Below are 27,924 nucleotides of genomic sequence, written 5' to 3' on the forward strand. Positions count from 1 at the left end.
TCAGTCACAACTGCCAGGAAAATTGTTCGAGATGCAAATGTAATACCCACAAATAACTTCAGCTGAAATGCACAACTCTCTGAAAATGTGGTGTGGCTGTTTCAAGATGCACAATAGGGAGGCACTTGAAGAAAGATGAGCTGCATGGTCGAGTCGCCAGAAGAAAGCCATTGCAATGCAAATGCCATAAAGTATCCCACTTACAATATGTCAAACAGCACAGAGACAAGCCTGAATCATTCTGGCACAAAGTCATTTGGAGTGATGAGGCCAAAATTGAGCTTTTTGGCCACAACCATAAACACTACATTTGGAGAGGAGTCAACAAGGCCTATGATGAAGGGTACGCCATTCCTACTGTGAAACATGGAGTTGGATAGCTGATGTTTTGGGGATGTGTGAGCTACAAAGGCACAGGAAATTTGGTCAAAATTGATGGCAAGATGAATGCAGTATGTTACCAAAAAATACAGCAGGAACATTTGCATTCATCAGCCAGGAAGCTGCACATGGGACGTACTTGGACATTCCAAAAAACAAGGCCAAGTCAACCTGTCATTGGCTACAGCAGAATAAAGTGAAGGTTCTGGAGTGGCCATCTCAGTCTCCTCCTGATCTCAATATCATTGAGCCACTCTGGATAGATCTCAAATGTGCAGTTTATGCAAGACAGGCCAAGCATTTACAGGAACTGGAGGCTTTTTGCCAAGAGGAATGGTCAGCTTTACCATCTGAGAAGATAGAGCCTCATCCACAAATACCACAAAAAACTTCAAGCTGTCATTGATATTAAAGGGGGCAATACACGGTATTAAGAACTGGGGTTTGCAAACTTTTGATCAGGGTCATTTGGGTAGTTTCTGTTGCGATTATGATTTAAAAAGATTAAACACAGTTGATTGATAATAAATGGCTTCAGCCAAACACTAACCATGAGCGAAAGAAAAGTTTTTCTGTTATAACTCATATTCTCTGAAAAATGGCCAAGAAAATATAAAATTCTGCCAGGGTATGTAAACTTATGAGCACAACTGTATACTCCAAGAACACTTGATGCTGCTCCCTGCATGTTGGGCATCTGTATGTGGCCAGGCTGTGAAAAAGTCTCACATGTGGTATCACCATACTCAGGAGTAGTGGCAGAATGTTTTTTGTGGTGCAGTTGGAAGTATGCATATGCCGTGTGTGAGAAATAATTTATGACAATTTTGTGTAAAAAAAAAAAAAAAAATTCTTAAAAACTCACCATGCCTCTTACTAAATGTCTTGGACTGTCTACTTTCCAAAAAGGGGTAATTTGGGGGGTATTTGTACTGTCCTGACATTTCAGGGCCTCAAGAAATGACAGGCCGTCAGTATATCAGGTGTGATACATTTTTAAACAAGAAGTATGTTTTTTTTTCTTTTTCTTAATATTCATAATATTTTTTAATATTCATACTTACCTAGGTGTGTGCCGCATCAGACCGATGCTGCAGCTGTCCCCCGGGGTCTCTGCACTGAGAACCGAGCCACCAAACATCGCCAATGGCTCGGTTCTCTCTCCTCCCCGAACGGAAAGATGCTGCCTGTCAGAATTTCTCCTGCTCTGATCCTCCCTGCTCATTGGAGTGATTAACTCTGGAGGGGGGGGGGGGGGGGGAGTGGCCGTCAGTCAAGGCAGCTGGTGGATCCATCCAGACTTGGGAAGATGGGATGACGCGCTGCCTCAACTGATGGCAGTGAAGTCAGCGGAGAGTGGACTTCAGACCGCTCTCTGCTGAAAACCGGTCACAGGAGTGCAAAATGAATTGCACTCCTATGACCCATAGGAGAAGCCCAGCCTAAAGAGCTCAGGCTGGACTTCTCCTTTTAATGATTTGCACCATAGCTTGTAAACTTTTCACACCGACCAAATAATATACACTAATCTGGGTTATTTTTAGCAAAGATATGTAGCAGTATAAATTTTGGCCCAAATTTATGAACAAAAATTATTTGCAAAATTTTATAATAGAAACTAAACCCGTGCTCGAGCGGCCTGCGACCCCTGCAGGGCGCGCTCTGTGATCAGCGAGTCTATGAGACTCGGCTGATTACAGATCAGAGTAAAGGGTCAATCCCAACCCCTTACCACGTGATCAGCTGTTAGCCAATGACAGCTGATCATGTGATGTAAACAGAGCCGGTAAGAAAAAATAGCCGATCACCTGCGGCTGTGAGAGGGACATCATTCCCGATCTGGAGAGCCTCTGTAGAGGCTTCTGTGCCACCTACCAGTGCCCACTAGCACCACCTATGAGTGCCTACAATACCACCCATCCGTGCCTACAGTGTCACCTACCAGTGCCACCTATAAATGTCACCAATCAGTGCCTCATCAGCAGTGCTGCCTATCAATACCACCTACCAGTGCCCATCAGTGCCATCCTATCAGTATCACCTTATCTGTGCCCATCAGTGCAGCTTCATATCAATTCATATCAATGAAGGAGAAAAATTACCCGTTAGCAACATTTTATAACAAACTGTGAAACATGTTTTTTTATTTTTTTTTTCAATTTTGTCTTTTTTTGTTTAGCAAAAAATAAAAATTCAAGTGGTGATTAAATACCACCAAAAGAAAGCTCCATTTGTGTGAAAGAAATAAAAAATGTCATTTGAGTACAGTGTTGCATGACCGCAATTGTCATTCAAAGTGTGACAGTGCCGAAAGTTAAAAATTGCTCTGGGCAGGAGGGGGGTCCCCAGTAAGCTAGTGGTTAAATACCACCAAAATAAAGCTCTATTTTTGTGAAAAAAAATAAAACTTTTGTTTGGGTACAGTGTTGCATGAGTAATTGTAATTCAAAGCGTGGGAGCTCTGAAAGCTGAAAATTGGTCTGGGCAGGAAGAGTTTATAACTGGCCTGTATTGAAATGGTTAAATACCACCAAAAGAAAGCTCTATTTGTGTGAAAATTTTTTATAAAAATGTAATTTGTGTACAGTGTTGCATGACCGCGCAATTGTCATTCAAAGTGTGACAGCACTGACAGCTGAAAATTGGCCTGGACTGGAAGAGGGTAAAAGTGCCCAGTAGGCAAGTGGGAAAAGTAAAACTATAGGCAAAACTTTTTTCTTCATTTTGGATAGAGTAACGGAGGGTTATAACCTGCATAAGATTTGTTTTCACCATCCGTGACATTACGTTACTTCCTGTCCCATAGCCACACAGGAAGTGAGAGGAAATCCCTGCAAATTAAAGGGAATTCCTTGGGGCCCCCCAGGTCTTTAGAACTAGTGTCCCCATTGGAAGATTTCCCCTCTATTACAGTTCTGGGGACAACCCAAAATTTGGGATTTTCTTTTACTTTCACTTTCAATGATAATGGTAAACAGGACAAATAGAGAGGGAGAATCTCAATGGGGCCACAGACAGCAATAAAAACTGTCAGGGGTTCTAACCCCTCTCCACTCTATCCAAAGCTAAAAAAAAAAAAGTTTTGCCTTTAGTTATACTTTAAGCTTTGGCAATAAAATATGGAAGCTAAATAAATCCCTATCTAACTTTAGCAAAGTTTCAAAGGAGTACAAGATGCTGCTAGTGGAATTTAAAGCAGTTAGAGTTTAGTATATAACATAAACTGATTAATAGTTTGGTTGACCTAAAGCTACTTGTCAAGATATACAGTTGTTATTAAGTACCAACTTGTAAAAGAACGGTTTAGTAATCTGTTGTCCCTGTGCTCTTATAGGTAAAGGCGATGTGTTCGGAGATGTGTTCTGGAAAGAGACCACGCTTGCTCATGCTTGCGCCAATGTCCGAGCACTGACGTATTGTGATCTACACATCATTAAACGGGAAGCTTTGTTAAAAGTCCTGGACTTCTATACAGCATTTGCTAGTTCTTTCTCCAGGAACCTTACACTGACCTGTAACTTGAGGAAGCGGGTAAGTACATATGTTTAATATTGTGTGTGTGTGTGTGTATCTATATAATATGTATATGAATAAGAGGTATATTGATCTTATCTAAAGCTGCACTCCAGTAAAAAAGAAAAATCCTCTCCCACACTGCAAGGGCTTATGCTCAGGGTACGAGTAAAAATAACTTTTACTTACTTAATCTCTCACTTCTACAGTCTCCCTTCACACTATGCAATCACCCCCAAAGCCTCTTCTGTAAGGTGCCCGTTTTTCAAAGGCACTTTGATGTCATCAAGTACAATGCAGGTCCCTGCACTGTTTTTGAGAACCCGGATGGGCTACCCACAAGTCAGAGCGTCAGGAAGAAAATTTGATATCTGGCTGTGGAGGGAGCAAGGACTTAAGCAAGTTAAAGTCTTTTTTTTTTTTTTTTTTACTGCTACCCTAGGCATTTATCCATTCCAGTGCAGTGGGACCCCACTGCAAGGAAGGATTTCTCTTTTCTTTGGAGTTCAGCTTTACAAGGTAGTTTACTCCCAGAAGACAATTAAAAATCATAAGATGTTGGATAGTTGCAGCAGAGAGTTTGCGTTTCACATATAACTTGAGTATTCGTATCCAATGGCTCAGCACCAGTCAGGTAGTGGAAATCACAGGCACTCAGGTGGTTTTTTGAAGCCCATACCACAGTAAAAATTACCCCAAACCATCTTACTTTCATCTTCCTTATTGACTCCAAGACATTCTGCCAAAATGGTGAAATTGTTAAGAAGTTTTTTTTTTTAAATTGAATTGTTGAGTAAGCAAAATCTCAGAGTAACTATGCTCAGCTCTACAAATATCCCTGAATATGGGAAGGGCAGAATTGTTGAGGAGGGGTGGTAAAATGGTAAAACTGAATATCTCTTTAGTCAAATCGATGAAATGGAACTTAGTTCTCTGATTATCGGCAGAGTCAGGAGTGTTCTTTGGGTTAATGTTGTCGCACAGAAAATGCAACACCTATCAGTAAATGTCCCTGGATTACAGTCAATAGGAACTTGGTGGAGAAGAAGATTTTTGTGTTGATATGCCAAATGCCATACTAGCACATATTCCATAAATGGCATAGCCTCATTGGAAAAGATCAGGCATTGCATTTTCCCAGGTGTTGGTGTATGCTGGTGCACAAGCTGTGCCCATAGCTGATCCATATACAGGAGAGTAATGGGTGCCCTCAAAGCTTGATGAATTTCCCTTACCATATGATGGGTAATTATGCAATTTGTCTTCTTTATAAACACTAGAATTATTTCTGGTACAAAGTTTTTTTCTGTGGCATTTCAAAAATATACAAATGCAAATGTAACCGCTTGCCGACCAGTCGCCGCAGTTGTACTGTGGCAGAATGGCACAGGCAGGCGGATCACCATTATGTTACGTCGGTACCTAAGGCAGCCACTAGGGGAACTCGCGCACACGTGCTGTTCCCCCCTCCAGGAGCTGATGCGAGTGACCGGCGGTCTCGATGACCGCCGGGCTCCCGCGATCGCTCGTAACACAGCGAGAACCGGGATCCCTGGTTTTCTGACGGGAGAAGTGACAGATCGTCTATTCATATAGAGTATGAACAGCGATCTTTCATCTCCCTTAGTCAGTCCCCTCCCCCCTTCAGTTAGAACACACATTAGAGAACACAATTAACCCCTTGATTGCCCCCTAGTGTTAACCCCTTCACTGCCAGTGACATTTTTACAGTGATTGATGCATTTTTATCGCACCGATCGATGTATTAATGCCAATGGTCCCAGAAATGTGTCAAAATTATCCCGTATTTTGTAGACGCTATAACTTTTGCGCAATGCAATCAATATATGCTTATTGCAATTTTTTTTAACCAAAAATATGTAGAAGAATACATATCGGCCTAAACTGAGAAAAAAAATGTTTTAGAAAAAAATTGGGGATGTTATAGCAAAAAGTAAAAAATATTGTGTTTTTTTTTCAAAATTTACGCTTTTTTTGTTTATAGCCCAAAAAATAAAAACCACAGAGATTATCAAATACCACCAAAAGAAAGCTCTATTTGTGGAAAAAAAGGACGTCAATTTTGTTTGGTTACAACATCATACGACTGCGCAATTGTCAGTTAAAACGAAGTGCTGAATCGCAAAAGTGCTCTGGTCAGGAAGGGGGTAAAATCTTCTGGTGCTGAAGCGGTTAAAATGTGTACATATCAACAGTAAAAAAAATAAAAAAATAAAAAAAGACTAAAAACCTAAGAAAGAGTTAAATAAGGAGCTAAAACAAACTAGGGTTCTTGGGAAATTAAAATTTTAACTTTTTTCACAGCTGTATTCTGTACAGAAAACAATTGTGACTATGCAAAGGAAGGAGAGACTCCCATCCGAGCACATTGCCCAAGGTGGGAACTTTGCCAACCTCTGCCTTTTCCCAGACCTGGCAAAAGATGACCAGTGCTGGAGTGAACTCTGTGGTGGCCCCTAGGCAATTGAAACCTTGGGCCTACTCTTGCGGGTTTCTTGTGTGTGTACTCTAGTGGGATAACATTGAACTAGGAAGTGTGCACATTGGCCACTAGATAGAGATGACCATCACTATTGTACATTACATGTATGTAGGTTGCACCAAATTTATTTTACAAACTGACAGCTGAATGAAGAGGAGCTTTTAAGAGAAACTGTAATGTGAAGCTGATGTCTATTATTTATGTACTATAACCACTTGCTGCCCACCCACTGTCAAATGACGGAGGAGCGGTGCGGCTCTTGTTCTGGGAGGACGTCATATGACAGCTCCCCAGAACGGCTGCTTTTGTGTGCCCATGGGGACCTGCGGCAATCACGGTGCAACCCCGATCTCTGTAAAGAGCCGATGACACGGCTCTTTAATCATTTGATTGGCTGTGTCCAATCAGGGCCGGTCACATGTAAATGAGGAAGTGCCGTTAATTGTCTTGCCTCGCCTCACACTGACAGGAGTGCCAATCAGCGGTATCTCCTCACGGGGGAGACTCGGGCAGGTAATCAGGGCACTGATCATCAATGCCCTGATTACAGGAAAGCCCTAGCAGTGCCCATTAGTGCCACCAATCAGTGCCCATTAGTGTCACCAATCAGTGCCCATTAGTGACACTAATCAGTGCCCATCAGTGATGCCGGTCAGTGCAGCCTTTCAATGCCTGCTCATTAGTGCTGCCCATCAATGCTGATCATCAATGCCCTGATTACAGGAAAGCCCTAGCAGTGCCCATTAGTGCCACCAATCAGTGCCCATTAGTGCCACCAATCAGTGCCCATTAGTGACACTAATCAGTGCCCATCAGTGATGCCGGTCAGTGCAGCCTTTCAATGCCTGCTCATTAGTGCTGCCCATCAATGCTGCCTATCAGTGCCACCTCATCAATGGTGCCCAAAAGTATCACATCATCAGCACACATCAGTAAAGGAGAAAAATTACTTATTTACAAAATTTACTTACAGAAACGAAGAAAAAAAATTTTTTTCAAAATTTTCGGTCTTTGTTTAGTAAAAAATAAAAAAACAGCAGTGATTAAATACCACCAAAAGAAAGCTATATTTGTGTGAAGAAAATAAAAATGTATTTGGGTACAGCGTTACAAGATTATCGAAATTGTCAAAGTGTGACAGCATTGAAAAATGGCCTGGGCAGGAAGGGGGTAAAAGTGCCCTGTATTGAAGTAGTTAACCTTCTTACATCAACACAGTATTTTCTCTATAGAGTCTTTAATGTAAAGTTTTAAATTCTGATAGTGGATTCATTGTTTATACTTCAACAATGTTAGAAAGCTTTATTGCAATTTTCTTTCAAGATCAAATCAGTATTATTTTTGAGCCGTTGTCACAAGCTCCTACACAGCGTGGGGCCCATAGGCTGGTGCCTACTCTGCCTATTTTGTAATGTGGCACTGAAGATAACATTCAGTAAGGTATTTTTTCCTGCTACATTCTCAGAAATAAATGCAGAATTGACTCTGTTCCTCTTGATCTGCCCAACCTCAAATTACGTAGCGCAAATGGAGAGGTAATCAGAGACATAACACAATTGCACGGGAGATCAGAGACAGCAAGCTCATAATAAAAATCTTGCAGGATTTGGTCCCTTTAACATCCAGACAACAAATATAAGAGCAGTTTGGATAAATCCTAGAACCATTAACTTTGCAAAAAACCTTTTTAAATAGTGAACATATCCCAGTGTAATACATTGGCTGTAATTGCCTAACCAGCTATAATGGAAATTGCGTGGCGTTTAATGGTACTTCTTAATTTAATGAAAGTATTCCAATTTATCCCAGTTAAAGAGATTGTCAATACAGTTGTTTAACTTCAATTAATTTCCCTAATGAAGAAAACACTGACACAGGTTTTAATGGCTAACTATCTAATGTAAGAAAATGCATATTTTAATTAGGAGGAAACATTAGCTCATAGCTTTCTTTATGTATAATGTTGAAGTTGTTCCGGAGTAAATAAATATGTTCTAGAAATCACGGCAAAACAAAATAAAATAGTTTTTGTTGTTGAAATTTTCGAGTGCAAGGAAATTCTTGTACAGCCCATTAAGCCCCATACACACTATCAGTTTTTCTGCTGAGTTTTTCCTTCAGGTTTACCAAAACCATGTAGTAGAAGGGCCTGCCTGATTGCATACATATTGAAACTCCTAAGGTTTGACCTCATATTATATGGTTTTGGTAAATCTGAGGGAAAAACTCAGCAGAAAAACTGATACTGTGTATGGGGCTTTAGGAAGAAACTCCGCTAGGGCTTGATCCCATGACTTGCCACCACAAATTCTCTGCCCATCGTTTTTTTTTGGGGGTGATAGGGATGAAAAGCAGGGCTGAACAAGACAGAGAACTGTTTGCTTTCTATTCACCAATGTATTTTGTCTCTAAATGAGTCGTTTCTGGGCATCAGAAAAATAGAGGTAGAGTGCCAGTGTATCATGGTCTGATAGAGACAGCGCCTGATGCTTGGCTGGCGTGGCCAGTAAAAATGCCCCCCTGTCCTTCTTATGCCCTGTGCACACGACTGGTTTTCCCGTCGGAATAAACTGAAGGTTTTTCGGACAGAATTCCGCTCAAGCTGTCTTGCATACACACGATCGACCGTCAAGAACGTGGTGGCATACAACATGTACAACAGGACTAGAAAACAGAAGTTCAATAGCCAGTAGCCAATAGCTTCCGTCTCGCACTTGCTACAGAGCATGCGTAGTTTTTGGTCCATCGGAACAGCATACAGACGAGCGGTTTTCCATATAGTAATTGGTTCTGTCGGAAATATTTACAACACGTTCTATTTCTAGGTCCGTTAGAATTTTCAATGTAAAAAGTCAAACAGGGCGTACACATGATCGGAATATACGATGAAAAGCTCCCGTCTGACTTTTTCTGTTGGACTTTCCGCTGGTGTGTATGCAGCATTACTGATGCTTCCCTGTGAGCTTTTTCAGCTCAGTGAACTCAGCATGGGGGCTCAGGTCACTTTGCTTAACAGAACATGAATTTGAGTGGCCCAGTTTGCAACTGTATTTCTCAGCCGAGGTGGAATGAGGTATCCTCAGCCCATCCACTGGGGTGTGCCGATGAGCAGACAGATCCTTTATTATAGCCCTTTAGGGCCACCAAATGTACTAGGTTTCATCAGACAGCTACAAGGGAACCTATCTTCTGATTCAAGTAAAAGGGAATTGTAATCCTTCAAGTTGTAGCATCATTAGATGCAACCTCACATTTACAAAATTTTAAAAAAATGAGAAGTCCGCTAACTCTCAAAATGATCCGTGAGATAGATGAAGTGGTAACATTTAACCAACAGTGTAACTTGAGCTTTGTACAATGAGGGAAAAAAGTATTTGATCTCCTGCTTATTTTGTACCTTTGCCCACTGACAAATAAATGATCAGCCTATAATTTTAATAGTAGGTTTACTATTGTGAAAGACAAAACAACTAAATTATCCAGATAAATGCATTTAACATTTTTTTTATTGATTTGCATTTTAATGAGTGAAATAAGCATGTGATCCCCTATCAATCGGCAAGATTTCTGGCTCCCAGGTGTCTTCTATACAGGTAATGAGCTGAGATTAGGAGCACTCCCTTAGAGGGAGTGCTCCTAATCTCAGCTTGTTACCCTTATAAAAGACACCTGTCCACAGAAGCAATCAATCCGATTCCATTCTCTCCACCATGGCCAAGACCAAAGAAGCTGTCCAAGGATGTCAGGGACAAGATTGTAGACCTACATAAGACTAGGGATGAGCTTGATGTTTTTGTCGAACATACGTTCAACTCGAACATCGGGTGTTCGCCCGTTTGCAGAATTTATGTTATGTATAGTGTTTACTGGATTCATATATTTATATCGTTTTGTTTTTATATTTATCAGCGCTGCACAGTTTGTTATATAGATTGCATTATCACCAATCTTGGGAAGTGTGGGACATGCAGGCAGCTGATTTTAGGTATATCACCTGTGTTTATTTTAGGTTAATTTAAGCTTAGTGTGGCAGCTCACAAGGCTTTTATCCATTGTTGTTTTTAAAATGAGCACTTTTGATTTTTCACATTCATGTCCCATAGACCAACAGTGCACACATATTTTGCCTGTTTGCATGTTCTGCTGCAATCCGAACCAGGGGGGTGTTTGGCTAATCCCTACATAACAGTGAAATGAGCTACAAGACCATTGCCTAGCAGCTCGGTGAAAGGGTAACAACAGATGGTGTGATTATTTGCAAATGGAAGAAACACAAAATAACCGCCAGTCTCCCTCAATCTGGGGCTCCATGCAAGATCTCACCTTGTGGAATTTCAATGATCATGAGAACGGTGAGGAATCAGCCCGAAACTACATGGAAGAATCTTGTCAATGATCTCAAGGCAGCTGGGACCATAGTCACCAAGAAAACAACTGGTTACACACTACGTCGTGAAGGACTGAAATTCTACAGCGCCTGCAAGGTCCCCCTGTTCAAGAAAGCCCATCTGAAGTTTGCTAATGAACATCTGAATGATGCAGAGGAGAACTGGGTGAATGTGTTGAGGTCAGATAACACCAAAATTGAGCTCTTTGGCATCAACTCAACGTGTTTGGAGGAGGAGGAATGCTTCCTTCCCTCAGCCAGGGCATTGAAATGGGTTGGACATGGGTATTCCAGCATGACAATGGCACAAAACACACGGCTAAGGCAACAAAGTCATGGCTCAAGAAAAAGCACATTAAGGTCCTGGAGTGGCCTAGCCAATCTCCAGACCTTAATCCCATAAAAAATATGTGGAGGGAGCTGAGGGTTCGGGTTACCAAACATCAGCCTCAAAACCTTAATGACTTGGAGAGGATCTGCAAAGTGGGACAAAATCCCTCCCGAGATGTGTTCAAAGCTGATGTCCAACTACAAGAAATGTCTGATCTCTGTGATTGCCAGCAAGGGTTTTGCTACCAAGTACTAAGTCATGTTTTGCGAAGGGGGTCAAATACTTATTTCACTCTTTAAAATGCAAATCAATTTATAACTTTTTTGAAATGCATTTTTCTGGGGGGGATTTTTGTTGTTATTCTGTCTCTCACTGTTAAACTAAACCTACCATTAAATTATAGACTGATCATTTCTTTGTCAGTGGGCAAACATACAAAATCGGCAGGGGATCAAATACTTTTTTTCCCTCACTGTATAGGGATTTCCAACTGGTAGAATAAAAGCACATAGTGGAGCACATATAGATATCATAATAAATATGTGTAAATATTAGCTAAACTTAAATGAATGTTATATACAGTATCTTTACAAAAGTGAGTACACCCTCACACTTTTGTAAATATTTTATTATATCTTTTCATGGGACAACACTGAAGAAATGCCACTTTGCTACAATGTAAAAGTAGCGAGTGTACAGCTTGTATAACAGTGTAAATTTGCTGTCCCCTCAAAGTAACTCAGTACGCAGCCATTAATATCTAAACCGCTAGCAACAAAAGTGAGTACACCCATAAGTGCAAATGTCCAAATTGGGTCCAAAGTGTCAATATTTTGTGTGGCCACCATTTTTTCCATCATTGCCTTAACCCTCTTGGGCATGGAGTTCACCAGAGCTTCACAGGTTGCCACTGGAGTCCTCTTCCACAACTGGTGGATTTTAGAGAGCTTGCACTCCTCCACCTTCTGTTTGAGGATGCCCCACAGATGCTCAATAGGGTTTAGGTCTGGAGACATGCTTGGCCAGTCCATCACCCTTACCCTCAGCTTCTTTAGCAAGGCAATGGTCATCTTGGAGGTGAGTTTGGGGTTTTCATGTTGGAATACTGCCCTGCGGCCCAGTCTCTGATGGGAGGGGATCATGCTCTGCTTCAGTATGTCACAGTACATGTTGGCATTTATGGTTTCCTCAATGAACTGTAGCTCCCCAGTGCAGGCAGCACCAGACCATGACACTCCCACCACCATGCTTGACTGTAGCCAAGACACACTTTTCTTTATACTCCTGACCTGGTTGCTGCCATCATACACGCTTGACACTAACGGAACCAAATACGTTTATCTTGGTCTCATCAGACTACAGGACATGGTTCCAGTAATCCATGTCCTTAGTCTACTTGTCTTCAACAAACTGTTTGCGGGCTTCCTTGTGCATCATCTTTAGAAGAGGCTTCCTTCTGGTACAACAGCCATGCAGACCAATTTGGTGCAGTGTACGGCGTATGGTCTGAGCACTGACAGGCTAACCCTCCACCCCTTCAACCTCTGCAGCAATGCTGGCAGCACTCATACATTTCTTTCCCAAAGACAACCTCTGGACATGACGCTGAGCATGTGCACTCAACTTCTTTGGTCGACCATGGCGAGGCCTGTTCTGACTGTAACTTATCCTGTTAAACTGCTGTATGGTCTTGGCCACGTGCTGCAGCTCAGTTTCAGAGTCTTGGCAATCTTCTTATAGTCTAGGCCATCTTTATGTAGAGTAACAGTTCTTTTTTTCAGATCCTCAGAGAGTTCTTTACTGTGAGGTGCCATGTTGAGCTTCCAGTGACCAGTATGGGAGAGTGAGAGCGATAACACCAAATTTAGCACACCTGCTCCCCATTCACACCTGAGACATTGCAACACTAATGAGTCATATGACAACTGGGAAGGAAAATGGCTAGTTGGGCCCAATTTGTACATTTTCACGTAGGGGTGTACTTACTTTTGTTGCCAGCAGTTTAGACATTAATGGCTGTGTGTTGAGTTATTTTGAGGGGACAGCAAATTTACACTGTTAAACAAGCTGTGCACTCACTACTTTACATTGGAGTAAAGTGTAATTTCTTCAGTGTTGTCACATGAAAAGATATAATACAATATTTACAAAAATGTGAGGGGTGTACTCACTTTTGTGAGATACTGTATATGCTAGATAGTGGACTAATGTGGACAACCCCAAGCTAAGCCATTTTGGAGAAGTTTATTGTAAGTAGATAACAGTCAATAGACTTCAAAGATTCACTTTCACTTTCTTCATCTAGATATTATGTCCTTTACAAAAAATAAAGCCATTTTTACTGCAATGCTGGTCTTATCCCTGTACAGACGTACTTCTCCAATTTCCATTAACCGCTTGCGGACCAGCCACCGCAGTTTTATTTGCATGGCAGGCGCGTGCCTGCAGCAAGCTCCGTGAGTCCGACCGCGGGTCCCGTGGACCATTTCCGCGGGAATTCCAGCGATCGTCTCACAGAGAGGGAGAATGTGGAAATGCTAATGTAAACAAGCATATCCCCATTCTGTCTAGTGACACTGTCCCTGATCATAGCTCCTTGTAATCAGGAGCGATGATCACCACCATTACTAGTAAAAAAAAAAGATGAATTAAAAATGCAATAAAACTATCCCCTATTTTGTAGACGCTATACCTTTTGCGCAAACCAATCAATAAACGTTTATTGCGTTTTTTTTTTTTTTTTTACCAAAAATATGTAGAAGAATACATATTGGCCTAAACTGAGAAAAAAAAAAAATTTTATATATATTTTTGGGGGATATTTATTATAGCAAAAAGTAAAAAAGATTGCTTTTGTTTTCAAAATTGGTGCTCTTTTTTTGTTTGTAACACAAAAAATAAAAACCACAGAGGTCATAAAATACCACCAAAAGAAAGCTCTATTTGTGGAAAAAAAAAAAGGACGTAAATTTTGATCCACGTCACAGGACCATGCAATTGTCAGTTAAAGTGATGCAGTGGCAAATCGCAAAAAGTGCTCTGATCAGGAAGGGAGTTCTTCTAGGGCTGAAGTGGTTAATGTTCGTTACCTGGATTGAATGATGGCCAGCATCATCCAACCCACTTCTGTGCCTGCGTGCTGAACACACCTCCCCTATTTGGGTGCAGCATCCAAGGGCTCACAATACCCCTAGACTAAGACAATCGCACATCATTATATGATGCCACTTTACATGAGTCAAACTGGCCTGAAGACTTAAGGAAAAATGTATGTATAGGATGTTTTTGTTAAGAAAATAGATAGGGGTGTTGCTTCAGGAAGGTTAGGGGAAGCCAATGTTCCTCTTTAATCCTTTAAAATACATGCATTGCCTACTTATGATAATGCTTGTATTCTTTAACACCTGATAATGTGTCAAAGTTTTTAGCAAAGTTTTAATTTTCAACCAGTTAAAAAAAAAAAAATTGTTCGACAAAGTTGACAATGGTATCTCAAATAAGTGGCTAGTTCCTTGAGTTGATTACTTACCTTGAAAAACCATGTAGCTATTCTAAACCCTTAAGGTTGGCCATGCACTGCTCGAATCTCAGCCGGTTCAGCAGGAAGCGGCCAAGATTTGAAACGTTAAAGGGTTGGCTGAATGTACAGAGTAGATCAATCGGTCAACTTGGGTATAACCAACCTGCCAGATTATCTTACAATTAGCATTAGTGGCTGCTATAGCCACTGCCAAAAATCACTGTCTTCTCTCGGCAGGGGCATCTGCCCCCCCCACCAGAAGCAGATAAATGCTTGACAGGAGTGATTCCCTTGTCAGCACGGTCTGTGTTGATGGGGGTGTGGGGATCGTGTAAATTGTTTTCCTGCAACCAAAGAAATTTGCGCCGTGTATACATTGGTCGAAATCTGAACTAATCTTTTCGAAAATCATAAATAAGCATTTTCATTTGAATTTTGCACCATTAGTGGGCTGCAGCAATGGACAATTTTCGTGTAGCCATCAAATTTGTGTGATCGGACATGTTGAAAATTTTTGGAAGAACTAACAAATTTCTTAAAGATGGGAAAATCGTTGGAGAAATAGAATCAAAGAAAAATGAGCATGAGCTGTGACCTGGAAAGAAAAGAAAATTCCCAGCCACAGAAATTCTATTCTGTAGCAAAATGAGGGCAAATGGAAGGCTTGGTTGGTTGAATTTTGGAATAAATGGTGGCACCATCGGATTACAAAACACACAAAATTTCAGATTTTCGAAAGGAAATTCATTTGGAATTAGGCGTGTTTTGGGATAGTGGCTAAGTAGCAAAACCATTGGATGATTATGACAGCCAGGGACCTAGCCACCTAAAGTCAGCATTGTCATAGCTCACACTTCTGCTTGGACAGCTTTACTTTACTGCTTACTTTGACAGCTCTGTTTCCCTGCTCTGCTTTGTTAAACATCCCGTAAAATCAACTCCTTATATCTCGCACTCTGGTTTTTAATTTATCTTGCGCTCCATGCCTTGTTGCAATTCCCGAGGTTGGTTTAAATCCTTGGCAGCTCTGAGGATCAGAGGGGTTAATCTAAACAGATCTTTCACCCTTTACCATACTTATTATATTTGTTATTAGCGCTTTAGGGTTCTGTGGGTTGGATTTGTGCCTGAATGTAGCGATGCAAGACGTCAATTTCATTTACTTGAAATCCCAAGGCCATACAACAGTTTTAGTTTAAAGCTGAAAACTCCTACAATATGCAGCAGATCAATCATTCACTCTATCTTCATTTCAGCGTGTTTGAAACTGATTAAAATCTTAAAACCAGCATTTTCTTTGGCTTGGGAATAGGATCATTACACTTGCTTCAGGGGAAGAGGCAGTAGGAAGTGAGTTTAATTAATTCTCAGTTTCGAGTCAGAAATTATTTTAAGTTCAAGTAAAATAATGCGCTTTGGAGTTTGTGTTGTAGGAGACGGGAATCAGACCTGTCATCTCTTCTAGGGCTGATCTGGGCCATGTTGGAATGGGTGGAACTAATTAGTGACAGTTGGAAGTACACATACTGTAGGAATGCCCATTAATGTCTACCTGACATTTTATGACAAAGTTAGACCGAAAAGTTAGGTTTCTTTTTTCTTCAGCATGAATATTTTTGTGTATTTTATGATATACTCCACTCAAGTCATCCTAATAACTCCCCAGTCTAATAAGCCCGTCTTATTAAAGTACAAAGATAAGGTTGTGAGAATGTTATATTTCATGGGCTCTGGTGATTTGAGGAATTGATTGGAAGAAAAGGAGCTATAGAAAGAAAATATGGAGGAGTAGTCAAAAGCTAGAGACTAGGTGGAAAATGTTATGTTAATTACTAATCCTAGATAACCTGAACATGCCTTAAAGGCGAAGTTTGCCCTTTCCAGAAAATAGACTATGCAGTCAAGGGGACCCAGTAGAATTCAAAAATCTGTGCAGCTTTGTAAAAATGATCACTCGTTTTATGGTTTTACCTGTAGGCCACTTGTGTCCCCTCAAAAGCCTGGCTAAAAAAACTCCTAGTTAGTAACCCCATGTCCTGTCTTTTTGCTAGGATGTCAATACCCGATAAGGTCTATGTGAAATAAGTTTGTTTGAAATATTTGCAGATTTATCAAAAAAAAATAATAATCACACGTACATAAGTATTCACATTCTTTGTTCAATATTTTGTTGAAGCACCTTTGCACCAATTACAGCCTCAAGTATTTTTGAGTATGATGTACAAGCTTGACACATCTATTTTTGGACAGTTTGTCCCATTCTTTGCAGGACCTCTCAAGCTCCAGCAAGTTGGATGGGGAGCGTCGGTGCACAGCCATTTTCAGATCTGTTTGGAGATGTTCAATTCAGGTTCAAGTCTGGGCTCCGACTGGGACACTCAAGGACATATACAAAGTTGTCCTGTAGCCACTCCTTTGTTATCTTGGCTGTGTGCTTAGGGTTGTCCTGTTGGAAGATGAACCTTCTCCCCAGTCTGAGGTCCACAGTGCTCTGGAGCAGGTTTTCATCAAGGATGTCTGTTCATTGCTGCATTCATCTTTCCCTCAATCCTGACTCGTCTCCCAGTTCCTTTCACTGAAAAACAGCCCCACAGCATGATGCTGCCAGCACCATGCTTCACTGTAGGAATGGTATGGGCCAGGGGATGAGGGGTGCCTGGTTTCCTACAGACATAATGCTTGCCAAAGAGTTCAATCTTTGTTTCATCAGATGAGAGAATTTTGTTTCTCGTGGTCTGAGTCTTTCAGGTGCCTTTTGGCAAACTCCAGGCAGGCTGTCATGTACCATTTACTAAGGAGTAGCTTTTGTCTGGCTACTCTACCATACAGGCCTGATTGGTGGAGTGCTACAGAGATGGTTGTTCTTCTAGAAGGTTCTCCTTTCTCCACAGAGAAATGCTGGAGCTTGGTCAGAGTGACCATCGGTTCTTGATCACCTCCCCGACTAAGGCCCTTCTCTACTGATCACTCCGTTTGGTCAGGCGGCCCACTCTAGGAAGAGTCCTGGTGGTTCCAAACTTCTTCCATTTAAGGATGATGGAGGCCACTGTGCTCATTTGGACCTTCAATTCTGCAGACATTTTTATGTACCCTTCCCCAGATCTGTGCCTCAATACAATCCTGTCTGAGAGCTAAAGACAATTTCTTGGACTTCATGGCTTGGTTTGTGACCTTGTGGCTTGGTTTGTGCTCTGACATGCACTGTTAACTATGGGACCTTATATAGACAGGTGTGTGCCTTTTTAAATCATGTCCAATCAACTGAATTTACCACAGGTGGACTCCAATCAAGTTGTAGAAACATCTCTGTGGAAATAGGATGCTCCGGAGATAAATTTTGAGTGCATGGGCTTTGCATACTTATGTACATGGGATTTTTTTTGTTTTTTATTTTTAAGAAATTTGCAAAGATTTAAAACAAACTTGTTTCACGTTGTCATTATGGGGTATTGTTTGTAGAATTTTGAGGAAAATAATTAATTTAATCCATTTTGGAATAAGGCTGTAACATAACAAATATGTGGAAAAAGTAAAGCGCTGTGAATACTTTCTGGATGCACTGTAACATGCAGATAAAACCACAAAATGAAGGTGCACAGATCTTTCATATCTACTGGGGACCCTTGGCTGCATAGGGTATTCTCTGGACAAGTGCCTTTAAAGTGGATGCAAACCCTCACATATGCCCAGTAAAGTGAACAGCCTTAGATGACACACAGAGATGAAAAAAATCCTCCTACATAGGTTTTACTTGTTTTTACGCAGTCTTCTTCTCACTACACCCCTTCAAAAGGGCAGATTGTGTTAAAAATCTCTTTTCATCTGTCAGAAGCACAGAGTAGAGGGCGGAGAGACTGCAGTTGCAGTGTATGAAAGCTGATTGGAGGAAAGGAACACACACCCCTTCACACAGCACAAGAACTGGGTTCTGAATAGACAAGCTCTCCCCAAACTTTTCTCATTGTGTTGGGAAAACGTCTCAGAAGTAACTCATGCTGATAACAGAGGAATTAAGCACCAGAGGGAAATTAAACATAGGCCCCTTTCACACTGCTCTGTAGCAAAATCACAGTACAATGCATATGAATTATAACTGCAATTTTGCTGTTTCAGATGTGTTTCCTTTGCATGTCTGGTGCATTTTTGGGCCGCCTGCACTCGTGCATTTTTATCGCAATTTCACCACGATTTTTATTACTTTCAATGGGAATCTGTGTTTTTGGTTTTCAAACTGCACCACAGATGCTGCATGCAGTGCAGTGGCTTGAAAAGTCCCAAAGGATTTAAAGGGAAAACTTTTTTATTGAAGAAGGAAAGGGGGGAGGGGCCCCAGGTGACCAATAGTGTAGCACAGTTCAAGGAGTACGAAACAAGTAAAATCATTAACAAGTTCAACTCATAGGATGACAGAGGTGACACTCTATGCTATAATGGGCTACACAGGATTGTGGACTAGTCCTAGACGCAGACGGTGGCTCTGTGAACCAGGAGAGAGGATGCTGTTGTAGCACTAACCCCCGAAGGAGCTGCTGGTTTGATTGGGCTTACCGGTACCTTCTTCTCCTTGATTTGTATCTAGGGGTTTCCTGTGGTAGATGGCCCAGTAACTTGAAAGACTGACTACAGATCCGCATAAAGGGATTTATATTTGCAAAAAAAGTAGACAGCGAACAGTCTCTTAAAGTAGGATCAGAGGTACTCTTAGTGTCAAAGTCAATAATGAAGGACTTGCTTACTTTGACTAAATCCAGAGAATGGCCATTCACATCTGGATGTTCACTCAAGTTGGATAGTCCCTCTCTCACAAGGCCTAGCAACCAACAAGGTGCTTAAATCAGGAACAAGTCTCTGCCACAGACGTTGTTGTAGAACATGCAGGAAACTAAAACTTGTGGAACACTCGTGTGATACCTGGATCTTTCAGCCAGCTTGGCGATATCCACGAGATTGGATTCACTTAGGTACTTCAGCCCCTCCAGGCTCTTGCTAAGAAGCCAACCCATACGTGGCCTTCTTCTGAAGAGTCCTCCCCTGGATAGCTATGAAGTTACTGGGTCTCTCCAACTACCAGAGACGGCATTGGACCACCTTGGAATCATTCTTTCGTTTCCTTGCCTCGGGCTAGCCAGTCCCGAGACAATAAGTCAGGTGGTTCCGCACCCCAGGCCATAGCCTTCCTGGGGGCTGGTCAGGAGGACCAGGACCATGGAGTCAGAACATACTTCTGGACCGGAACCCCACGAACCACGTGACATCTGCATCTTAATTACCCTCTCCCAGAAAGCACAGCAAGAATGTCAACCCTCTACTGGGCGGGCTCCGAGAGAAGGTGACCGTAAAGCACGCAACCAGAATGTGGTTCCATGCCTGCCAGAAGAGACAGTGCCCCCTGTGGCCAGGCTGAACATCCTATAGTCCAGCCAGACTGATGCTGAGGTCCAAATTTGAAACAATTGTACCCAAACCAAACTGCAGTTCAGGTGTAACCTTAACTTTCAAAACATAGTAGCCGGCACTACACTGTGAACACAAGCTTTCGTAGGCTGGCTGGCACCTGTCAAACCACGAGGAAAACAGACCTGGACTGGACTGGACTGGACTGATTTTTAAGTTATTTTATCCAGACTGGGCACCTGAGAGATACTTTAGTGTATATTTTTACACCCATGTGTACATATAATACATTTTTATTTTGGTCATTTAACACCAAACACAGGGCAGCGCTGAGAATTTTTGGTTCCTTTGTTCCCGATCTAAACATTTTTTTATTGCATTTTCTTGCAAAGTAAAAATGCAGGAAAAACTCACAAGTGGAGCTTTGGAGAAAGATAAGCAAACACTGCAGATATATGTGCTTTGCTCAGATTCCACGAGTGAGGTTTACAACCACTTTAACCAGCAGCTGACCAGCTGCTGTCGTTATACTGTGGCAGGTAGGCTCTCCTGGGCAAATCGCTGTAGCTGGATGCCGGCCCTTTAAACAGCTAAAGTAGGCGTGTGTGAGCGCACCCGCTCCATGGTGAGGGACCCTGTGCAAGTGGCTGGCGGGTGCAATGCCGCAGGCCAGAAGAATGTGTGTAAACACACACCCCTGTTCTGACAAAAGAGGAGAGACAGATCATCTGTTCCTACTAGTCACATCTCCATACAGTTAGAACCGCACACAAGGGAAGACATTTAACCCCTTAATCGCCCTCTAGTGTTAACCCCCTTCCCTACCATTGACATTTACATAGTAATCAGTGCATGTTTATAGTACTGAGCGCTGTATAGAAGCCAATGTGTCAAAAGTGTCCAATCTGTCCGCTGCAATGTCGCAGTCCTGCTAAAAATCGCAGATCGCTGCCATTACTAGTAAAAAAATTAAAATGGCATAAAACTATTCCCTATTTTGTAAAAGCTATACCTTTTGCACAAACCAATCAGTATTCGCTTATTGTGATTTATTATTTTTTTTTACCAAAAATAGTATATAAAAAAAAAAGTATAGAAGTATATATCTATTGGCCTAAACGAAAAAGAAGACATTCATATATATAATTTTTTTTTTTTTTTTTCGGGGGGGGGGGGGGATATTTATTATAGCGAAAAAGGGAAAATATTGTGTTTTTTTTCAAAATGTTAGCATTTTTTTGTTTATAGCAAAAAAAAAAAAAAAAACCCCAGAGGTGATCAAATACCACCAAAAGACAGCTTTAATTGTGGGGAAAAAAGAACGTAAATTTTGCTTGGGTACAGCGTCGCACGACCGCACAATTGTCAGTTAAATTGACGCAGTGCCATATCGCAAAAAATGGTCTGGTCAAGGGGTCAAATCCTTCCGGACCCTAACCAGTAACTACCGCCGTATTGTAAAATAACGGCGGCAGGAACCGCTGTGCCCCCCATATGGCGTCTCAGAAACTGCAAACTGGACTTCTTACGGCTTTCTTTCAATAATGACTTTTCTTGCCATTCTTCCATAAAGGCCATATTTGTGGAGTTTTCTCCCACCTGAGCTGTGGATCTCTGCAGCTCCTCCAGAGTTACCATGGGCCTCTTGGTTGCCTCTCTGATTAATGCCCTCCTTGCCTGGGCCTGTCAGTTTAGGTGGACGGCCATGTCTTGGTAGGTTTGCAGTCGTGCCATACTCTTTCCATTGTCGGATGATGGATTGAACAGTGCTCTGTGAGATGTTCAAAGCTTGGGATATATTTTTATAACCTAACCCTGCTTTAAACTTCTCCACAACTTTATCCCTGACATGTCTGGTGTGTTCCTTGGCCTTCATGATGCTGTTTGTTCACTAAGGCTCTCTAACAAACCTCTGAGTGCTTCACAAAACAGCTGTATTTATAGTGATATTAAATTACACTCAGGTGGACTCTATTTACTCATTAGGTGACTTCTGAAGGCAATTGATTCCACTAGATTTTCGTTAGGTGTATCAGAGTAAAGGGGGCTGAATACAAATGCACACCACACTTTTCAGATATTTGTAAAAAATTTGAAAAGCCATTTATCATTTCCCCTTCCACTTTACAATTATGTGCCACTTTGTGTTGGTCTATCACATAACATCCCAATAAAATACATTTATGTTTTTGGTTGTAACATGACAAAATGTGGAAAATTGTAAGGGCTATGAATACTTTTTCAAGGCACTTTTTTCAAGGTTTTAGCAGCTGCTGTGGATTTTATTTTTCGGTCTACATTTTGAATGTTTGTTTTAAGTGCAGACTTAAAATATTTTGTTTTATATGAAAAATTAAATACTATTTTAGCATCTAGTATTTAATAATAGTATTAAATAATATTTTAGCATCACTACAAACTCTGTGTTCCACCCCTCTACTTTGTGTAACATTCAATATGCTAAAGAACAGAAGTACTGTAATCAAGACAATATTGTGTTATTTTGTCCATGGAGAACTAAAGATCAGCCTCAGCTGGTTTCTGCAAGTATTGGTTTTAAAAATGTCCTATACAGATGTTAACCTTTAAGTGCAGTAGAGAAAAGTCAGGTCTCCAGACAGGAGCCAAGTCCACCTTTTGCAAAAAAATATTCACAGGTAAAAAGTGCATGTATTTTTTATTTTATTTTTTGCAGTCAGCTTGCAAAGCCGGTCAATGGATCGAGGGTGCAATGCAAGTCTCCTGCACCCTCTTTCTCCACCTAACTGTACTTAGTTATAGACTTTCAGGTAAAGAGATGGAGGGAATGTCAATGTACTATGAGTGCAGTAATCACCGCACTTCGTTTCCACTGAGACCTACAGTCCACTTGATACAGTAAATGGCAGGACTTGTAGTTTATGCATCCACAGACCTCTGTGGATGAATAATGTGGCAGAACAGGGCGCATACATGTCAAAAGTGACAGCTGCTACAGGAAATAAGTACCCCCACATGCTGCCAAAGTTGATGGAGTTGGGGGGGGGGGCAAAAAAGTGAAAGGGGCCTTAGTGCTGTTTCTCCTTTACTGTTCAATCACAGGCTGGGGGCTGGGGCAAGACCTGTAAGTATTCCTTAAAGTGTTTGTCAGGCCATTTTTATAAGTTTATGCCAGCCCCTCTATTAGAGGCTGGCATAGCACACTATGTAAGTCATTTTAAAAAACAAGTGTTGTAAATAACAATTTTGAGCTGTCTTCAGGCCAGCGGTTGCTTTACAGATCCGATGGATGGTTTCTGCGGGACGTCAGCTGGGGAGATCACGTGGCCGCTTGTCTCCCCCCACAGAAGCTTTCCATCGGAGCTGTAGAGCGAGTCACATGACCAGCCTGAAAACAGCTCAAAATCGGTATTTACAACGCTCGTTTTTTAAAATTACATAAAATAGTGTGCAATGCCAGGGGCTGGCAGTGATAATTCCAATTTTTTTTTTTTTACAATAATAGCAGCAGAGGGGTGGGGCTGGGCCGGAGACAGACACAGAGAGGGAGCTGACAGGCAGGAAGGAGGAGGTGAGAGAGGAGAGAGAGGAGAGCAGAGGGGACAGCAGCATATGATGAAGGGATGCACTCTGACCACGGTGGTCAGGGCTCAGCAGCGCTGAATTTTGTGGTCAGTATAGAGAGGGCATACAGGAAGTGGCAGGTTCAGGGAGTTTATTTTTTACAGTTTAGAGGGGGGCAGCATACACAGCACAAGCACTGTGCTGTTTAATCTGCATTAAGGGACCAGGATCTGTATTTTTTTTTTGGGGGGGGGCGGTTAACAAACACTTTAACTGCAACATAGAATAATCAGGTATTCTTCCCTACCAGTTGGGACTACTGTTTGGCAGAGCTGTGTACATTTCATAACTGGATAGGCAAAAGTACAAAACGTTTGACAGGTAAACCGTTCCAATATACTCTATATTACCAAAAGTATTGGGTTGCCGGTCTTTACATGCACATGAACTTTAATGGCATCCCAGTCTTAGTCCGTAGGGTTCAATATTGAGTTGGCCCACCCTTTGCAGCTATAACACCTTCAACTTCTCTGGGAAGGTTTTGGAGTATGTCTATGGGAATGTTTGACCATTCTTCCAGACGTGCATTTGTGAGGTCAGGCATGTTGAACGAGGCCGGCTCGCAGTCTCCGCTCTAATTCATCCCAAAGTTATTCTATCGGGTAGAGGTCAGGACTCTGTGCAGACCAGTCAAGTTCCACCACCCCAAACCCACTCATCCACGTCTTTATGGACCTTGCTTTGTCCACTGGTCCATATTATTTGGTGAAAGGGGGATTATGGTAATGGGGTTGTTTTTCAGGGGTTGGGCTTGGCCCCTTAGTTCCAGTGAAGGGAACTCTTAAGGTGTTAGCATACCTAGACATTTTGGACAATTGCATGCTCCCAGCTTTATGGGAACAGTTGGGGGATGGCCCCTTCCTCTTCCAACATGACTGCACACCAGTGAACAAAGCAAAGTCTATAAAGACATGGATGAGCGAGTTTGGGGTGAATGAACTTGACTGGCCTCAACCTGATAGAACACCTTTGGGATGACTTAGAGTGGAGAATATGAGCCAGGCCTTCTCATCCACATCAGTGCCTGACCTCACAAATGCGCTTCTGGAAGAATGCTCAAACATTCCACAGACACACTCCTAAACCTTGTGGACAGCCTTCCCAGAAGAGTAGCAGATGTTAGAACTGCAAAGGGTGTGCCAACTCGGTATTGAACACTACGGACCAAGACCGGGATGCCATTAAAGTTCATGTGCGAGTGAAGGCAGGCGTCCCATTACTTTTAGTAATATAGTGCATTATAACATGGCCATAACTTCACTTTAAGAGTTGTTGCAGCTTAAGACCCCATTCACACCTGAGCGTTTTGTAGCTTGACGCCTGAAGCTACAAAACGCTGGAGGGGAAAAAATCCATTATTCTCAATGGAGATGGTTCACATCTCCACTCCAAGTCGCCTGAAGCTCAAACAAGTTCGCGAATCGGGCTGATTTGGGCGTTTTTCTTCTTTTAACATTGGTGACCTTTTGCCCTGCACAAATTCACGGCAAATCGTGGTAAAAAAACGCTGCAAATCGCGGTAAAAACGCTATGCTCAGGTGTGAATGCAGCCTAATGAATCAGGACGCAATACTGAACCCTATGGACAAGTTCATGCACGTGGAAATACAGATGTCCCAATACTTTTGGTAATATAGTGTATGTATTCAGTCTGTGTTTCACATTTCTTTAAACTATCCAGCATACACAGTGCAGTAAATCAGAATTGACAGATATATGCATGAAGTTACTCCAGGGAGGCCCTAAGTTAACTGGAAATACATCAGTTATAATTAGCATGAAGTTCCAGAACACCCAGCAATGCCAAAATCTACAGAGCTTAAAATGGTATAGGGGGGGTCTCCTCTCTTGGATCAAGTAGTCACTGTCCCCATAAATGAAGGGGATAGAGACTTTTTCACATGCAACCAAGTGAAAGAAAAAGGTAAGAACTAGAGAAATGTAGGAGTGAGAAAGAGAACAGTAGGGAAAGGGGGGGGGGGACACAAGTTGAGTGGGGGGAGGGACAAAGGTGATAAGTAAGACTGGTATAGCGGCTGGCAGAGGGTTGAAGGACCCCCAATAACGTAACATTAGTATGCCGTGTCTTAGTACCCTCCGGATGTAAAGAAGGGGTTTCCTTCTTCCGAGAATGTAAATATGTTCCAATGAACCCAAGTTTTGGAATAAGCCTCATGCCTGTTTTGGGCAGAAAGTAACAGGTTTTCCATCTTGTTCATCTCTTCAATTTGAGAGCCAGAGCAAGACAGAGGGTGGTTGGGAGTCTCTCCAACACATTGCAATGCAAGATCTGGCAGCATTAAAGAGATGACGTTTTCTTAGGAATATTCGAGACATGTACAGTGGGGAAAAAAAGTATTTAGTCAGCCACCAATTGTGCAAGTTCTCCCATTTAAAAAGGTGAGAGAGGCCTGTAATTGTCATCATAGGTATACCTCAACTATGAGAGACAAAATGTGGAAACAAATCCAGACAATCACATCTGTCTGATTTTTGAAAGAAATGTATTTGCAAATTATGGTGGAAAATAAGTATTTTGTCAACATCAAAAGTTCATCTCAATATCCTTTGTTGGCAATGACAGAGGTCAAACGTTTCCTGTAAGTCTTCACAAGGTTGTCACACACTGCTGATGGTATGTTGGCCCATTCCTCCATGCAAATCTCCTCTAGAGCAGTGATGTTTTGGGGCCGTCGCTGGGCAACACAGACTTTCAACTCCCTCCAAAGGTTTTCTATGGGGTTGAGATCTGGAGACTGGCCACTCCAGGACCTTGAAATGCTTCTTACGAAGCCACTCCTTCGTTGACCGGGCAGTGTGTTTGGGATCATTGTCATGCTGAAAGACCCAGCCACGTTTCTTCTTCAATGCCCTTGCTGATGGGAGGAGGTTTGCACTCAAAATCTCATGATTCATGGCCCCATTCATTCTTTCATGAACACGGATCAGTTGTCCTGTTCTCTTTGCAGAGAAACAGCCCCAAAGCATGATGTTGCCACCCTCATGCTTCACGGTAGGTTTGGTATTCTTTGGTTGCAACTTAGCAGTCTCTCTCCTCCAAACACAACGAGTTGTGTTTCCACCAAACAGATCCACTTTGGTTTCATCTGACCATATGACATTCTCCCAGCCCTCTTCTGGATCATCCAAATGCTCTCTAGCAAACCTCAGACAGGCCCGGACATGTACTGGCTTAAGCGGGGGGGATACGTCCGGCACTGCAGGATCTGAGTCCCTGGTGGCGTAGTGTGTTACTGATGATAGCATTTGTTACGTCGGTGCCAGCTCCCTGCAGGTCATTAACTAGGTTCCCCCGTGTGGTTCTGGGATTTTTGCTCACTGTTCTTGTGATCATTTTGACCCCACGGGGTGAGATCTTGCATGGAGCCCCAGATCGAGGGAGATTATCAGTGGTCTTGTATGTCTTCCATTTTCTAATTATTGCTCCCACAGTTGATTTCTTCACACCAAGCTGCTTGCCTATTGCAGATTCAGTCTTCCCAGCCTGGTGCAGTTCTACAATTTTGTTTCTGGTGTCCTTGGACAGCTCTTTGGTCTTCACCATAGTGGAGTTTGGAGTGTAACTGTTTGAGGTTGTGGACAGTTGTCTTTTATACTGATAACAAGTTTAAACAGGTGCCAATAATACAGGTAATGAGTGGAGGACAGAGGAGCCTCTTGAAGAAGATACAGGTCTGTGAGAGACAGAATTCTTGCTTGTTTGTAGGTGATCAAATACTTATTTTCCACCACAATTTGCAAATAAATGATTTAAAAAAAAATCTGACAATGATTTTCTTGATTTGTTTCCACGTTTTGTCTCTCATAGTTGAGGTATACCTATGATGACAATTACATGCCTCTCTCATCTTTTTAAGTGGGAGAACTTGCACAATTTGTGGCTGACTAAATACTTTTTTGCCCCACCATAGGAGAAAGAGAGCAGGACCCCTCTTAAGCAAGATTTGTCAAAACCCAAATATTCAAGAACTTATGGTAGAAAGAACTCAATGTAAGATCTATGCTTTTGCCAGTGATTTGCTCTTCTCATTAACAAATCCAATGATTTCCCTTCCTAATCTTTTCCAAGAGATGGAAACTTACAGTTGTGGGCTCCTTGAGGGTAGGGACCAATGTGAGTACAGGGATAGGGGCAATTGTAGACACTCACTCAGGTTGAACTGGATGGACTGGTGTATTTATTCAACCTTACTATGTAAGCACTCTATCCTACTTTAAGATTAATTTTTCTAAATCAGAGGCGATGGGAATAGCAGTCCCCACCACTCAGA

At 41.9% G+C, this 27,924-nt stretch overlaps 1 protein-coding gene and 1 long non-coding RNA gene across 3 annotated transcripts in view; one reads left to right on the forward strand and one right to left on the reverse strand.

The window, feature by feature from the left end:
* Nucleotides 1-27,924, forward strand: part of KCNH5 (potassium voltage-gated channel subfamily H member 5) — a 518,579-nt gene that overhangs the window by 454,216 nt on the left and 36,439 nt on the right. For both annotated transcript variants that reach the window (XM_077464367.1, XM_077464368.1), the window contains one exon: nt 3,716-3,912. In XM_077464367.1, coding sequence (XP_077320493.1) covers nt 3,716-3,912 — 197 coding nt within the window. The remainder of the gene's footprint in view (nt 1-3,715; nt 3,913-27,924) is intronic.
* Nucleotides 1-27,924, reverse strand: part of LOC143942934 (uncharacterized) — a 383,250-nt gene that overhangs the window by 78,264 nt on the left and 277,062 nt on the right. The window lies entirely within an intron of this gene.

Source organism: Lithobates pipiens, unplaced genomic scaffold (assembly GCF_037356315.1).
Source record: "Lithobates pipiens isolate NorthernLeopardFrog02 unplaced genomic scaffold, aLitPip1_a1.2 Scaffold_30, whole genome shotgun sequence".
NCBI classification, from domain to species: domain Eukaryota; kingdom Metazoa; phylum Chordata; class Amphibia; order Anura; family Ranidae; genus Lithobates; species Lithobates pipiens.